We start from the raw sequence: 16,275 nt of genomic DNA, 5'->3' as shown, positions 1-16,275 counted from the left end.
CGTGATGTGATGATCACCATTATGATTCAATGACCTGATAAAATTGCAAGTGTGCAATCCATGAATCATTAATCTCATCCCTCACAATAAAATATGAAGGTATTCTTATTGCAATAAATTTTGCTGCCGGGCAGAATAACAAGAAATGTGAAGAAGTTAATAATTTCTTTTGCATGTTTCAACACAAAGGAAAATTATGGATATTAAATAAATCTTTGGAATTGAATAAGTACAAAAAAATATTGCTGGTAGTAGACGGCTTCCAATTTTCTACCTTATTTTTCTCCCAGGTAGGTGATGATGGGTTGGTTAGTTGTGATTTCTACAATTTCTTACCTACCTGGTTGGTTACCTGAACATATTTATGATTTATTGCCGAATGCAGGCTGAATTTTCGCAATAATATTATTAACAGCTTCCTTCCGGAGATGGGGCTACAATAATCCTGTCCGTCACACCCTCTCTCCCATTCCAAAGTCACGACTCTTTTCTCGTTAAGTCCGTAATTTATGGGGTTTAGTATTTCATCTCGCTCGGAGAAATTCATTTCGCAAAACGAGTTATTTTTTTGTTAGACAAAATCATGTCTTAACTTTTAATACGCACATTTTCTATGTGCCAAGAAGGTAAATTAGCTACGCAAAATTTGCCTGGTTCCGGTCGTAATAGTGAAATGAAATGTAGCAAATACATTTTTTCCTCATATTTCAATATTTCATCAACAACAACTTGGCAGAAAGTGGTTGACGACTTGGGTGTTCTTTCTTTCCGGTTGACATTTACTTTGCGTACGCATTATTCTGGGATATTTGCCAATATAAACAAATTTCGGTCGGCCCCTTTTTCTAGAAGTCGTCGTCACCATATTATCGAAATGTGTTTTTTACAGCAACACGAGAACAATGGGTATTGTTTCCTCGTAACATAAAAGATTTGCCGAATATGAGACGAGGACGAGACTCGCAAAATAAAATCTAAACTTTGGAAGAGTAAAATAAAGTGGGAGTGTTTTCCGATATTCGGCACCGCAACATTTATGTCCACCCAGTTCTTTTGTTTACACAACATCTTTCCTACTTCTCCTCCCACTCTTTTTCTATTCTTTTACTAAACGCGACCACATCGCCACCCCCGACACGTGGCCACGACACCACCACGACGTCTCTCAGAAATGTTTACATTTTCTCGTAAAAAAAGAGAGAAACCCATTTTTCATCCCAAACACAAACAAAGAGCTTTACTTATCCGTTCATTCATGTCTTTTCTCTTAACAAGATCAAGACTAATAATACATAAGTTCCCGGTTCGTGTTTTTTTATGAAAAAAATAATAATTGGATCCCATTTTTTATTGTACTTTTTAGTGGGTGGATCCGCCTCTGCAGAAAAGGATGAGGAATACGCGGAGGATGAAGACTACACGGAAGGTGACGACGACGACTCTCCGGACAGCTCGGCACCCAAAGGAATACCAAAAACGACCTCGGTCAACTCCAACTTGCAAGTCGATGAGGAAACAAAAGTCGAACTTCCTTGTCATGGGGAGCATTTAGGTATGTATAAATAGACATTTATATAATGTTTAAAATTCAGTTACTAATTAACCTTTCTGAATTTTAGAACAATTCGTCATCTTCTGGAAACGTGGGGACGATCTGCTCGCCTCGAACGCACTAACAACCACGGACGACAAACGGTTCAACATTTCCTGGCCGCCGGGTCGTCAAGGGGGCAAAGGCAATTCACTCGTAATTCATGACGTTTCCGGCAAGGACAACGGCGAATATCGGTGCACCCTCCAGCTCGGCAATAGCAACACGTCCTTCACCGTGACCCATACGCTCCTCGTGCGCGAAAAACCCCGCGTGTACACCAACCCCACGAAGGTGGTCAAGGAGAACGACTCGGCCACTTTGGTCTGCAACGCGTCCGCCAACCCGGAGCCGAAAGTGTACTGGAAACGAAAGGGAAAGAACTTGCCGACGGGGGAGAGCGTTTTTGAGGGGGCGCGGTACACGATTCCTTACTTGTCGCGAAATCACGCTGGGATGTACGAGTGCTACGCGACCAACGCGATGGGCACGGCTATGACGGCGATGAATTTGCATGTTATGCGTGAGTGGAGAATTTACGTATAATATTTTGCATATTTGTTCAGAATTATTTATTTTTAAGGAAATTTTACTCTTCAAAATTTGTACAACTTGAGGTTTAACTTTGCAATGTAAAGTTTCTGCAAGAATTTTGAATTTAAAATTCTTAAGCAGACAAGATGTTTTGGAACTATTTAAATTTTATAAAAATACATTTTGCAGACTTCTAATTAAAATTCTAATCAAAAACCAAATTTTAAAAATTCCAAAAATCAAATTTTACCTGCTTTAAGATCTAAATTTCCAACAAGGTTACAAAGGTATCGCAATTACGTATCAAAATTTTTTCTTAAACTATTCCCCACTTTTTCCAGACGCCCCCGTTGTCCAGATTGAACGCACCTCTGTCAACTCCGGCCTCGGAAGGAAGGCACAGCTCGTCTGCGTTGTTCTCGCCGAACCCAAGGCGAACGTGACCTGGTACAAGGACGGGGAGCGGATCACGCCACCCATTCGTGACCCCGAGTGGCCCGCCCACATTTGGAAATTACAACTGGACGCGGTCACAAAGTCGCATTATGGAAATTACGTCTGCGCCGCGTACAATAGTTACGGCAGAGACGAGAAAATCATTCAACTTTCCGGCGCCCCTAGTCAGCCGCTCCTCCGGGGTCACAAGTTGGGTGATGACCACACTTCTTACAGCCTCATTTGGGAGCTAGATTCGGCCAGCAAGGTGGACGGGTTTAAAATGAGGTGGCGAAAGGTGTGTACATAGTGATAAATTTTTTTCGCGTACAAAGTTGTGTAAAGTTTGTAAAAATATTTACAAAATCTGTGGCAACTTATGTAACAAATTTTAATCGATTTCAAAATTATGAACAATTTTCGTAGCCAATAATTTGTCAAATAATTTTGCAAGTTTACACACTTTACTGATCCTGAGTTTAAACATCCAATTGAATTGTTGTCATGGTAACATATTTCTCTTCTTATGCAGGTTGAGGATGGCGCAGAGTGGGTTGAAGTTGACATTGCGGACGGTGTCGCGTCCGAATCGGACAAGTACACCGTGACCCAGACGATACGCGAACTTGGCCCCTCGGCCGACTACGAGGTCACCCTCCTCGCCCATAACGAGCACGGTTGGTCCGTCCCAGCCGAAGTGCGCAGCTTCCACATCAACGGGGGTAAGTTTTGAGAAAAATACATATGTACATACATTTCAATTATGAATATGTATATCGTCAATTTTAATTCATGTCCATTGTTGTGCTATAAATAACTAAATACTTCTGTATGCGGAGTAATCCATGCCATGTCGTATTTATGACTAAATATTGTACAAACAATGATTCATGTATTTTATGTATGTACATAATTGTGACCATGTGACTAAAATTTTACTTGTCCCACCAACTTGACAGAATTTCAGTCAATCTCGGCTGAGGAAGCGAATGCCAAAGGTAGCGTTAAAACAAGAAGATGTCAAAATTAATTACATTATTGTAGAAAAAAATAATATGTACTTGTTTCAAATTCTTATTTGTTTAGCATGGAATGCAACCTTTTAACAATTTATTCAGTTAACGTTTTATTAATTTAATTGCAACCATTTGCCTGTTACATACTTTTAATTTTATACAAAATTTACCACCTAACTGACTTGACTTTTCCATGGTAAATACTTATAACACTTGACCTGACTAACTGCAATATTTGCAAGTATGTACATCGCTTAATATTATTTGTAGCATGATATTTACACATTAATTAATTGAATGGCATGTGATTATGTATGTTTGTAGCTACTTTTTTAAATTTGTCTGCCCGTTTGTTTCGTCGAATTTGTCTTGACTTCAAATTTTGTTTACAAAAATCTTACCAATTTCATAATCTCGTTTTTACTTTCCTCAGATGCCTCTGGCTCGACATGGACATCGTCGTCGTCTCACCTGGCCTTGATGGCTGCCTTAATTCTACCCATGGTCAGGTGGCAATAGTCTTCTACTAGAATTAATTACCCCCTTTTTGCCCCCCAACCAAATAAATATTCATCATCTTGTATCCGACTTCTCTCCCCTTTTCTTCATAGAGATGTATATGTACATATTTACGATACTTTTAACCAAAATATAGTCCACAACTTTCCCGATGGAATGGTTAGTCGCAACAAAATAAATTTTTAAACCGTTTTTAATTGACGAATTAATTTATTAATATGCTTTTTTTCTCATGTAGAGTTACCCAACTGAACAACCTCATCAACTTATCATTAACGATGATAAGTTATCTTCAGTCTGACCCAGCTTCCAAAAACTCTGCCGGTTTATTCATTAATGTATCAATTTTTTGAAATAGTCCTTTATTATTTAACAAAGTTTATTTAATTTTTGTAGAACCTACACAAATTTGAGGAGTTTAATAAACTAGGTGTAAAAGTATCGAGAGGTTACAAATGTATCATAAAATTAATAATTACTTAGATTGGTACTTTAAGCTTAGCGTATGTAATTAAGACAACAAATACGTAATTTAGTGATTAAGTAAATATCTGCATATGTTAATTATCCAATGTAAAGTAAAACAATACATACATTTCAAAAGTTTTTTTTAATTGATCATTTCTTAATTCCAAGAAAATCAAGGAATTTCCGGATCATTACTATCTAATTACTTAAATATACAAATTTATCAGTGTACATTATAGCTACTTATGCGAATATTTATAATTTCAGGTAAAATTTGAATTTATAAAAAATGCTATCAATTTGTAGGAATTTCAGGATTTGTGGTCATGTAAAGTATAGAAATTTTGTAGAATATCTTTTGTGATTTCAAGATTCTTTTTAGAAATTTACGTAACGAATCCTAACCAAAATTATCCAAAATTTAACAAAAATGTCAATTTGACTCAAACGCCTTCCCGACATGGCCTGCCTCTGCATAATTACATATTTGGATAAATCTACTTATCATGAATCAGCCATACTAGTAAAAGTCGACCTATGCCTCCATCAAATTAAGTATGTAATCATAAACCAGATTAATAATCTACTCTTCCCTACGTTTCAACGAAGAAAATTACTTTGATAAGTTAGTTCGCTAAATAAATAAGTAAATCTTGTTGCCAAGATCAGCGATGTATTTATGTAGGCCAGGTGAATTGTATATTACCATTAGTTACATAAATTTATGAATAACACAAAATGCAACAATTTGCTAATGATGCTTAACAAATAATACTATAAATATGATTAGTCAACGTCTGAATATTTTAGGATTTATATAAGTATATTAAATGACTACATTAAGTAAGTTAAATACGAGCAAGTGTAATTAATAGAGAGATAAACAAGATTAATTTTTTGTTAAAAAGACGAAGAAATTTAATTCTAAATTAATATTTGAAAGTCCAAGTTAACTTGATGTTTTAAGTGGAGACTTTATACAGGAGATCGATTTTTTGTTGTATGTAAAGTGAAAAAAGCTTGAATAAAAGAGACTTAAGTGATACGTACGTAATTTTTTTGAGTGACACAAATTTAGAAGGCACGTACTAACAAAGCAGATAGTAATTCGAAATTTTCATAAAGTTCCTAGTCCTTCTGGTAAATTGATATAGATATTTCTTTCGCATGAACAATACTTAATGTGGTCATTCATACATATATATGGCATGTAATTAACGACCCCCCTAATGTTTAGGTTTTTGCCCCCTAAATTGCGGAAATGAACCCTCATTGATTTTTGCCCCCACGTAATTCTTTTTTTACCCCCTAAATATCAAACGAATCCCCCTAATAAAATGACCGGATAAATACAGACAATCAAGTGCAATTACATATATTTAGATCGGACTTGTCAAGAATACTCAAAATAATTTAAATATTAATCAATGAAAAGGCTTTGGAGCACTTTGGTGGGCCCCTGCTTCCCTGCTTTCTCTGAGTATGTGCCCGTTTTTTGAATTGAAACATGGTACTGTTCATCAGTTATCATCCACAATGACTGAGGTGTTATTCAATAATATCATATACCATTTGAGTCGAATGTTGAATTTATTGCTAAAAACCCAATAAAACCTTTGGGTTGTTATTTTTATTTAAAACCCTAGATCACACCTATGAAGATTACAATGGTCACAAAAGGTCACGTGATGGTTAAATTACATAGAGGTGAATCAATCGGGACCTTCATTTTAACCTCAAAAGTCACGCAAGGAAACCAAATGTAACATGAAGGTTGACGTACGGTCAATAAGGGAAATTTAACCCAGTAACCCCGAATTCAACGGTCACCACCATTTTGACCTCAAAGGTCATTTCGACGTATCACACACTTTTTATTCCTTGGTTGCAAGCGTTGTAACCATTTGATCAATATGTCGGTCGTAGATCACAACTGATGAACATTATTATGTTTCAATCAAAACAGGAAGGTACTCAGAGAAAGAAGGAAAGCAGGGAGCCCACCAAAGTGCTCCAAATCATTTTCATTGATTAATATTTAAATAATTTTAATCATACTTGATAAGTCCGATCTAAATATATGTAATTGCACTTGATTGTCTGTATTTATCCGGTCATTTTATTAGGGGGATTCGTTTGATATTTAGGGGGTAAAAAAAGAATTACGTGGGGGCAAAAATCAATGGGGGTTAATTTGCACAATTTAGGGGGCAAAATTCATAATGTTAGGGGGGTCGTTAATTTAATCCCCATATATATGTACATACATATGCATATATATGCACATGTTGCATGTGTATGCAGATTTTATCAAATAAGACGACATTTTTATTATCAACGTAGAATTTCTCCTTGTTTTCAGTTTATGATTTATTTTTCATTGAAAAAAGATTTACTAATTTGATGGTTTTGCAATAGCAATAATGAGTTTAAGTCCAACTAGGTAGTCTTTGCATATATAGATAGTTTTACATATAACCATACTTAACATATGTAAGCGCATGATAAGAGAAATAGAGGAACTTATTGATGGAAGAACTTTTCATGAAAATTATTAACAAATGGAACAACAAAGTGGAACAATACAGGATTAAAAACCAAAAATTAAATTGCTTCTCCAAAATATAAAATTATTTGATTTTTGTTACATTATTATTTTATTAGCATAGTTGCTTATTCAATGATATCAATTATTACAGAATACAATGTCTCGCGATTGCTATCTCCAATTTCCTTCCCCGCTAGAAGAGTTAGACACTCTTCCTCTGCTAAATCCACCCCTTGACGGTCTACCATCTGCACCCTCTCCACCCCTCGCTCCACGACCACGACCACAATAATTGCCTCCACGAGAGAAAGATGATGCATTAAAATCCGAACTTCCCCCTCGGTAACCCCCTCGTCCCCGTGTAGCCTCCCTGTTGAGCCGACGCTTCTCTTCATCCTCCATATTTTTATCCCACACAGATTGAACCAAAATTACCAATTTTCCTCGAAATCCTTCCTCCCTACGACTCAGACCTTCAACTGAATTTAAAATCTCAAGGATTTCAGAATACTCCAGTTTCACGTGTTTCCAACCATACCGGTTTATGAAGTAAGGCAATTTCTACAACAATATTATTATTATTTAGATTGAATTGCTACATTGAAAGTTATGCAAAAATCACACCTCCAATCCGAATTTTACGGATTCCTCGTAATATTCTAGTGCTTCTGTGAAAGATTGAAGGACTAATGTCGCCTCATCTTCCATCATTATTTGAAGGAAGGCCTTCTGCATTAACAGCGTAGCCATTTTATCACTCCCCCAACGGCTCCCATCTTCTCCGGACAATTCCTTTTGGATCGTTTCCACAATGAAGTCTTTATTCTTGGCTGGATTCGCCATGCAGGTTTGAAGAAGGAGCATGATTGCTGGAAAATTTCTTTTATCTGCCGACAGCGCCTTTTCAAAATATTTCTGTGCTTCTTCTGCATTTTTCTCCTGAACAAATCAAATTATATTTATACTTTGAAATTTAAGACATAATTATCAAATTATTTAACACTTGCATATGTACATAAGTACCTCAGTCAAGTAGTGAACTCCCATCCTGGTGTTGGCCTTACTGGAATTAGGATGGTACACAAGTGATCGCTCGATACATTCCTTAGCGAAGCCGACATCCCTTAAATATGGGGGAAGTAAAACGACGGAAAATATTTCGGCGATTGTGATATTTACTTTGGTCGAGATGGGATCTAACACCAATGCAGCCCTGCATGCAAAAAGTTCATATTAAATTTTTGCATTTTAAATTTATCTAAACATTTAATATTTTATTAGCTTGCCTGCACTCGTCCTTCAAATGCGAAACTACCTCCTTGGCAGTTTCATAGTCGTACCCATCCCCAAAATTAAACGGTCCCTTGCCCCTCGTAGCTCTCACTTTTGCAGCAAAACAAGCACATTTTGCCACTACCACGGCAGGATTTTTATTCTCCGATAGTTTCACGGCATGCAGAATGCATCGAGTTTCTCGATCGGACGGTGGATCATCTCGAACGCCGGAAGTACGACGTTTATACTTGAGAATGTAGTGCAGCTCAAGATGCCAGAGGTACTGGTCGGGGTCAAGCTGGGTCATCTGAGAGTGAAACGGTTTAGTTTTAGTTAATTATGGACAATCGTTGAGAAATTCACTCGGATATTTGCAACCCAATCTCGTAACCCTTACAACGATTATAAACCAAAATATCTTACAAATCGGCAACATTTGCAAAATAAATTTGCAAATACATTTTAAAAAAACACTTATATTTCTATGTTACTGCTAGGTTACAAATATCCGAGCGAATTACATACATACGTCAACATAAATATTTATACCTCTTCCAAAACGCTTATCTGCACATCGTACGCACTCCGATCCACATCCCCCATAAAAGTTTGCTTGACACAATAAACCGCCGCTTTTCCCTTTTTCGACAACTTATCAAACCCATACTTCTTATCTAACCCATCCTCCATCCATTTTCTAAACTCGGGATTAATGTCGCCCGAGTCTTTTCCAGTCTTAATCTCTCTCAAGGCGACGAAGGCTTTCAACAGTCTCAAAATATAGATGAAACCGGTATGATATTCAGTGTCGATGTAACCTTCTTCCAGCAAATATTGGTCAACCTTATCCTCCAAGTCGTACACGAGTTGGTTAACGTTTTCCTTTTGCAATTCTACAGCGACAAAGGTGAGAGTGCAAGAATCTGCCAATATTTCGACGGCATTATGTCTCACTTCTTTTGCCGTGTCGGCCTTTCGTTCAGTTTCAAAGTCGTCAAGTTTTGTCGAGATGGTGGAGTAGATTGGCAAGTAGGTGGACTCTGTGGGGAGTTTATTGCCAAGGAGAGATACCCATTTTGGAAAGAATTCGGAATTTTGTATCTTTTTCCTGCATAAAGCCACCAAATCGTCGTCCTCGTCATTGTCATTCTGGGACAAGTTGAGGTTTGCAAATCCTTCAATCACCGACTTTTTATACGACATTCTGAAAGTGACATGTAGGAATTATTAGTTTTTTTTTAGTAAATTTACGTATTGCGACCAAAATATAAATACCTTCTTGGTAAGCAATGAGTTTTACTTGTTGAATGAATTAATAATGAGTGAATGGACAGAATGTGCTTTTCATTCAGCTGGAATTTGGCATTGCAACGTTTCGTGGCATTATTATTATGAATCGTTCCACTATGCGAAGGCGAAACTCGGGATTCGCAATTTGCGAATTGCATGGAGAGTGGAGAGTGAAACCCGTTATCTGCACTTTTTGCACTCATTTGTTTTGTAACCTTCCAATGTGTTGCCAATATTTGTGTGGTTTAATAATTGGCCAATAACGTTTTTGATAGAATTGAAACGTTAGGATGCATATTATGTATGTATGTATACTCTTGGATGTGCTGGAAATGCACCATAAGCTGTTCCTATCATATCATAATATCATATGTACATTGTACATATGCAAAATATGTGTGTATAAGCACTATCTGTAAAAGAAGGTTCAGAATAATTAAATCCATGGTGGTGATAATCGCATGCTCCTATTTTTACTCAGGATCGATGAAATCTTGTTGAATGATTGAGTAGGAATATTCATATTCGTCAGTACGAGGCTCGTACTGACTTGTATAAACCTGATAAACTTATTTAGCCCCAATGAACTCACCTATGATATGTACATACAATATGTACAAATTAGATAGGATCGAACTGGAAGGTATCATTTTACTTGTCGCGTTTCCATTGTGCATATGTAAGTAAAGGCAAAGTTAATGATTTTGAAACTTTATATTCACAGAATCGCACATGCATTAGTGACTTCATTTAGTTCATGCATTTAAATAATTACGGAATGTAAGGATCAATAAATTTATGTGGATTACTATTTAAAACTTTATTCCATCTTTAATAATTGTGTTCAAGTTCTAAATATTAAAATTATCGGTGCCACATGTATGACTACCTTATTCAAGCAGCAACAAGTTAATTAAGCGATCCACACAAAACTGCCAAATGACGAAGGTTGTCAATTCATCGAAATATTTACCATCACCCATCCCCACCTTTAAGGGGGCACATGATCGTAGAAATTTTCTGAACCAGGTATCCCTTCCAATCTGATTAGAAATTCTTCTCGCATTCTTCACAAACTTGACCGACGCGACATGCGAATAACTCAAAGAATGGAACATGAACTGAATAACTGCAAAGAAATCTATCACCATGAGCAGGAAAAACAGGGCAACGTTGGCCGATAATTTTGACCAAGATGAGATGATTATGTAGAGAGACGAAATCTGCCCCTCGATCGAAAAGGCGAGAAACATGGCAAGGAATGGCTTCGACATGACGCAATTTACCAAGTTTTGTGCTACTTGGGCCACCCTGTATTGTTTCAGATGTTCTTCGTAATTGAATTTCAGTGACCCTTGGGAGGTTTGAAGTTTCCTAAAATATACAGAAATTTTGAGAATGGCTTTATCAAATTTAATTATCAGGCAGGCAATTCCTCATTCTGTTTTTGACCGAATAGATAATTGTAAAAATTCGAAAATTAATTTACAACCTTTTACAAAGTTATATTAGGTATGTTCTTGGACTGCCTGAGTTTATTATAGATTGCAAATATTTGCATACTTGTGTAAATGTATCCGATTTGTGCAATTTTACTTTTACAAACACCCGACTAATTGTAAAGCAGAGGCTAGAATATTATTGTAAACCTGTTAATTACGCCAATCCACAGCTCGATCATCACCGAAGGGTAGATAATGATCCTATCCAAAGTTATTACGATGACAGAGGAATACACGTAAAACACGTAAAATTGGAGTAGCCCATTGACACTTCTTATCACAAGGCTTCCCTCTTCGACATCATCCCAGTCTTTGGAACAGCTAAGGAATAAAGCCCCCGCGATTGAGGGCGGTGTACAGGGTCGAAAAAATCCTAACAAGCCCAAGATAAGTGGAGCTAGAGGTAAAGAATACCGTGTGGTGGCAATCCCAAAGAGGATTTTTGGCGAGACGTAATTTGATGCACCTAAGAAATGTTTAAAAAGTATTGAAAATTTCGTCAATTTTTAAACTTGTGTATTTTTAATATAATTTTATAAAAACGTATTTAAACAAATACGTAGTTTCATGGGTTGAAAATGTTTACATGAAGTTGGTCTTTAAGAAATTGTACACAATTTGAAAAATGTAAAAATTTAATTGAAATAAATATGTATTAACCTCTCTCAATGCACTCCTCCTCCATCCAGGTTGTCGCTATCAGTAGTAAATTTAGCTCTTGTCTTCGAAAATAAAGCACAATTTGATCCACAAATATTTCAATGTATGACGAAAAGAAATGAAAAGACATCACTTTTCCCCAAATTGGAATTGGAGTCGACTTATTATCCCGTAAAATATTACTATAAAACCAAGCTGAAAATACGATTGTGTAAAAGAAGAGGACAAATTGGGCAAAAAAGTGACTTAATTTCTCTCTTCTCGTGCTTATCACTTTGGTCAATTTTAGCAAACTTGTGTCATTTTTTACCACTATGGGAATACCGTACGATAGTGAAGTCCACTTTGTGACCCATGTCATAATTGGGAAGTATGACTTGGGAACTTTGAACAAGGAAAATTTCTTCATTTTCTCTTAATTTAATAAAAACTTGTGGAAATAGTATGTTATTCGGAAATAGTGCTGGCTACAGACCGATGACTGGAATTGAAAGAAATTTTTAGTTATAAAGTCCTTGACGAGGCGGACATACATACACATATTCATTAGTAACTGCAAAAGTGATAATTAAGAAATTGTAGGTTTTAAGACAGCTACACATTTTGAAAATTGTTGTCCAGTCCTTCAATTATTTAAGACGAGTGTTTATTATCCGACGTATACATATTTACTTACAGGTAAATGGCATGTAAACGAAGTGAGACTTTGCTTGAGAACCCGACAACAGTGAATTTTAATTCACCTTTAAAAGAATTAATTACCCACTTGTGTAAATTCAGCTATGACTTCAGTCATTCTTCAGACAATTGCAATAAGCAATTAGTTACACATTCCTAAACTATAATTAAGTTGATAACATTCAGGTGTAAACATGTGCATAAATGCATTCTAAAAAGACCATATATTTGTACATACATATGTATGTACATGCGACTCTATTATCAATCATTTGTTCCCTAATTTTGGTTGCAATTAGAAGAATCCGCAAAATTTAGACACATATAAAGGTCCATAAGATACATATACATTTTCCCATTGTTACTTATCACATGCTTTCCGAACTGATACAGCGGGTCAAAATTATTGCAAAGGAAGAAGGCCAAAAAATAAAGGGACAAACCCCAACCGCAATTACGGCTAAACTCAACGATATACCAAATATGGAGAAGTTTTTGGGTAAATTTCCACTCAGAAGTTCTGAGTCAGAACTATAAAGTTATAATAAATTTAAAATATACCCCTTTGCCCGTTTGTTGAATTCAAATTCAAACACTTACTGTCCCTCATCAGCTTGTATAAAATTACAAATATCGGAACCATCGAATCTCCCATGAGTAGGATTGCAATTTCACAGACAAATGCCAATCCACTCGTGTATATCTGTAAACATGTAAGAATTTCCAAGACGACAAATCTGTTTAACGGAATGGCTACAATTCCTTGCAAGTTGCAAGTTGCAACTGTGCTGATACAATTAATACTCAACTCAAATAGCGCAGGGAAGGAAGACATCAGATTTGTAATACCAATGCGGCGTTTTCTTTTCAAAAGGTTGAAAAACAATATTAGGATATGATAGTGGTACAATTTAAATTGTGCAGATAAATGCACGATAATTGTGAAGAAAAAACAAGTACAACTTGATCAAAATAGAATTTATGCAGCAATGGTTACAAATATGTACGCTAAGCAAATTACAAATTTGGATTACTATTGATCGGTTTTTGAAAATTTACGAAGGACTCCCAGAAATAACTTGCAGACATGGATATGTACCGTAAAAACTCAAATAGTAGCCCTTGCTCAAATAGTAGCCCTGCCTTTTTTCATAATTTTATAAATAGTGACCTTGCTCAAATAGTAGCCTTATTCGAATTATATTTAGACGTTCGTCAATTTCCAATGTACATACCTAGGTACATACAACCAGACATCTCCTAGCCAGCTCATTTAAGTAATTAAATCACAATTCCATTTAATCTCAGTGATACAAATCGAATTGAACACGAAATTCGGCTCATCGGAGAAATTATTAAAATCAAGAGCTAGCCTTACCTATAGAATTGTCATCTAATACGAGTCTAAGGGAGAATTTGGTGCTGTTATTAAAATTTAATTGGAGTTTAATTCTGGAAACAAAATTACAATAGCTGTTTGCTAATAGTAGCCGTGCATCTTTTCATAATTTTATAAATAGTGACCGTGCCCAAATAGTAGCCTTGCTCAAATAGTAACCGGGTCCTAGCCACCGATTTTTTAAATAGTAGCCCCCGGCTACTATTTGAGTTTTTATGGTATTTTAATGCAAGCTATGCACCTACATATGTACACACACATATGTATTTTCCTGCCTGCATACATACGTAAATATTTATGTACTTTACCCATACGACCAGCTCATATCGGAAGGATCAGAAATTGATAAAATTGCAATATTATATTTGTCCAACCAGTCTATCCATTGTATAAATTTAAATATATAAATTGGAACGATTTAGGCAATTATAATGCGAAGGAAGGAATACTACGTCAACGAGCGACGATTAGTTTATGTAGATTGGATCGTCACAGTTAAATATACATTAAAATCACGCTACTTATCTAAAAATCTGTATGACTTAATACATGTTGCAAAGTTGCTTATAAAGGGTGTTAATAAAGTCCGATCCCATGAATTTTTTGGAGCGCGGTTGTTACAAATTCAGCTGGAACTTTTGAACCAGTGAAGTTATTTATTTCAAATTTTTACCATGGGAGGAACAACTAAACGTGTAAGTCATGAGCATCTTAGAGTTAAGATACAAACATTGCATCAGCAGGGGTTTAAACCTGCAGAAATTGTGCAAAAATTGGGCTGCAGCCGCAGAACTGTTTGGAAATGGAAGAACAAAAATTTTGTCCACGACAAAAAGCGACCCGGGCGACCCAGAAAGGTGTCACCTACCACAAAGAGAATGATTAAAAACAGACTTTACAAGAAAACCGGTAGTTCATTACGTAATTGTGCAAGGGAGTTAAATGACTCAAAACGCTATAAAGAGAAGAAGAAGCAAATTAACTATGTGACCGTGCAAAAATTTGTGAAATCTACGAGGTGGGGTCACACAGCTTACAAACTAACCAAAAAACCTCTCATGTCACAAAAAAATATCGATGACCGTCTGAAATTTGGAGAACTCCTTCAGAAAAGTGGCCATTTGAGTGAAAAAAGACTTGGTGAAGAATTGCGCAGTCACATCCTTTGGACTGACGAATCTATTATTGAGCTATATCCAAAATTGAACCAACAAAATGTTCGTTACAGGACAGAAAACAAATCGGATGTACCATCAAGAGCAGTCCCAAAATTCGGGCTTAAAGTTATGGTAGCGGGTGGATTTTGTGCACGTGGCGTGACTCCTCTACATATCATACCAAAAGGCCAAACAGTCAATGCAAAGTATTATATGGAAAAAATATTACCTATCTATTTCGATAGCATGGGGAACAAGGAAATATTTCCGAATGAAAGAAAAATAGTTTTCATGCAGGATGGTGCTATAGCCCATACAGCAAAAGCGAGTTTGAGTCTCATCAAGACGCAAGTTTCAACGGTCTGGAGCAAGGGGGTGTGGCCCGGAAACAGCCCAGATTTGAATCCCCTGGAGAACCTGTGGTCCATACTTAAGGAAAATGTATACAAAGAACCACAACCCCGGACGAGGGAAGAGCTAGTAAAAAAAGTTCAAGATGTATGGAATTCGATTCCCACAGACACATTGGAAAAATTAGCACAGAGCCTTAAACAAAGAGTTGAGGGCATGGTTAAAGTAAATGGTAACAAGACCAAATACTAAGGTAAATATGTCGAACATTTTTTGTAAGTATCACGGGTAGTTTTTTTTATACTAGCCTTCACTTTTTTATAGGAAAAATGGGATCGGACTTTATTAACACCCTTTAGATAAAAGTAACCAATGACCAAAATTAATAAATTGTTGCACATGTACATATGTATATATGCACAAATACATATACGCATATATGTATGTATACATATATTGTACGTTTATGTATCTCTAATTCCTTATTTCAGAAGAATTTAAGGCCGTGAAGATTTAAATATGTACATATGTATCGGTATTATACTGAAAAGCTTAATAAATCGACGCGAAAATATTTTAGTAAAATCGTTTTGCTTAAAAATATTAATTACGTTACAAATTAATGTAATCCACAGTACAATTTGCTTAACCCTTTATCTATAAAGTAATCCTGGACAGTAAGGGTCCGTTCTAGCATTTTTGGAGATATGGTACTAAATAAATTGTCTTACAGTTCCTATAATGTGCACCAGCGTAGATTGTGGCCTGATGGAAGAACAAGTTTTTTAATCAACTAATTGACGTAATTAATCACTTTCGCAACTATGCATGCACTGACCAGTTTGCCATCTT

General features: G+C 36.1%; 3 protein-coding genes across 5 annotated transcripts in view; 1 reads left to right on the top strand and 2 right to left on the bottom strand.

The window, feature by feature from the left end:
* The window catches only part of LOC110850579 (receptor-type tyrosine-protein phosphatase F), a 90,212-nt gene extending 84,600 nt beyond the window's left edge, over nucleotides 1-5,612 (top strand). For 2 of the 3 annotated variants that reach the window (XM_035851771.1, XM_022098013.2), the window contains exons 2-8: nucleotides 1,364-1,552; nucleotides 1,620-2,114; nucleotides 2,467-2,858; nucleotides 3,093-3,282; nucleotides 3,520-3,558; nucleotides 4,010-4,254; nucleotides 4,334-5,612. In XM_035851771.1, the coding sequence (XP_035707664.1) occupies nucleotides 1,364-1,552; nucleotides 1,620-2,114; nucleotides 2,467-2,858; nucleotides 3,093-3,282; nucleotides 3,520-3,558; nucleotides 4,010-4,095 (1,391 nt within the window). In that variant the 3' untranslated portion in view covers nucleotides 4,096-4,254; nucleotides 4,334-5,612. The remainder of the gene's footprint in view (nucleotides 1-1,363; nucleotides 1,553-1,619; nucleotides 2,115-2,466; nucleotides 2,859-3,092; nucleotides 3,283-3,519; nucleotides 3,559-4,009; nucleotides 4,255-4,333) is intronic. The other variant, XM_022098014.2, reaches the window with a different exon arrangement.
* A 1,296-nt stretch (nucleotides 5,613-6,908) lies between these two features.
* LOC110849754 lies at nucleotides 6,909-9,879 on the bottom strand. Its single transcript, XM_022097197.2, has 6 exons — nucleotides 9,662-9,879; nucleotides 8,936-9,590; nucleotides 8,398-8,693; nucleotides 8,135-8,324; nucleotides 7,736-8,050; nucleotides 6,909-7,672 (listed from the first exon to the last, which is right to left on the bottom strand). The coding sequence occupies exons 1-6, from the start codon at nucleotides 9,877-9,879 to the stop codon at nucleotides 7,283-7,285; spliced, it is 2,064 nt and encodes a 687-aa protein (XP_021952889.2). The 3' UTR covers nucleotides 6,909-7,282.
* Nucleotides 9,880-10,523: 644 nt separating this feature from the next.
* LOC118435750 lies at nucleotides 10,524-12,271 on the bottom strand. Its single transcript, XM_035852158.1, has 3 exons — nucleotides 11,839-12,271; nucleotides 11,326-11,644; nucleotides 10,524-11,050 (listed from the first exon to the last, which is right to left on the bottom strand). The coding sequence occupies exons 1-3, from the start codon at nucleotides 12,245-12,247 to the stop codon at nucleotides 10,567-10,569; spliced, it is 1,212 nt and encodes a 403-aa protein (XP_035708051.1). The 5' UTR covers nucleotides 12,248-12,271; the 3' UTR covers nucleotides 10,524-10,566.
* Nucleotides 12,272-16,275: the final 4,004 nt, after the last annotated feature.

This window comes from Folsomia candida, unplaced genomic scaffold (genome assembly GCF_002217175.1).
Source record: "Folsomia candida strain VU population unplaced genomic scaffold, ASM221717v1 Fcan01_Sc005, whole genome shotgun sequence".
Taxonomy (NCBI): Eukaryota; Metazoa; Arthropoda; class Collembola; order Entomobryomorpha; family Isotomidae; genus Folsomia; species Folsomia candida.
The sequence above is the reverse complement of the archived record's forward strand: the minus strand, read 5'-3'. Positions and strand labels throughout refer to the sequence as shown.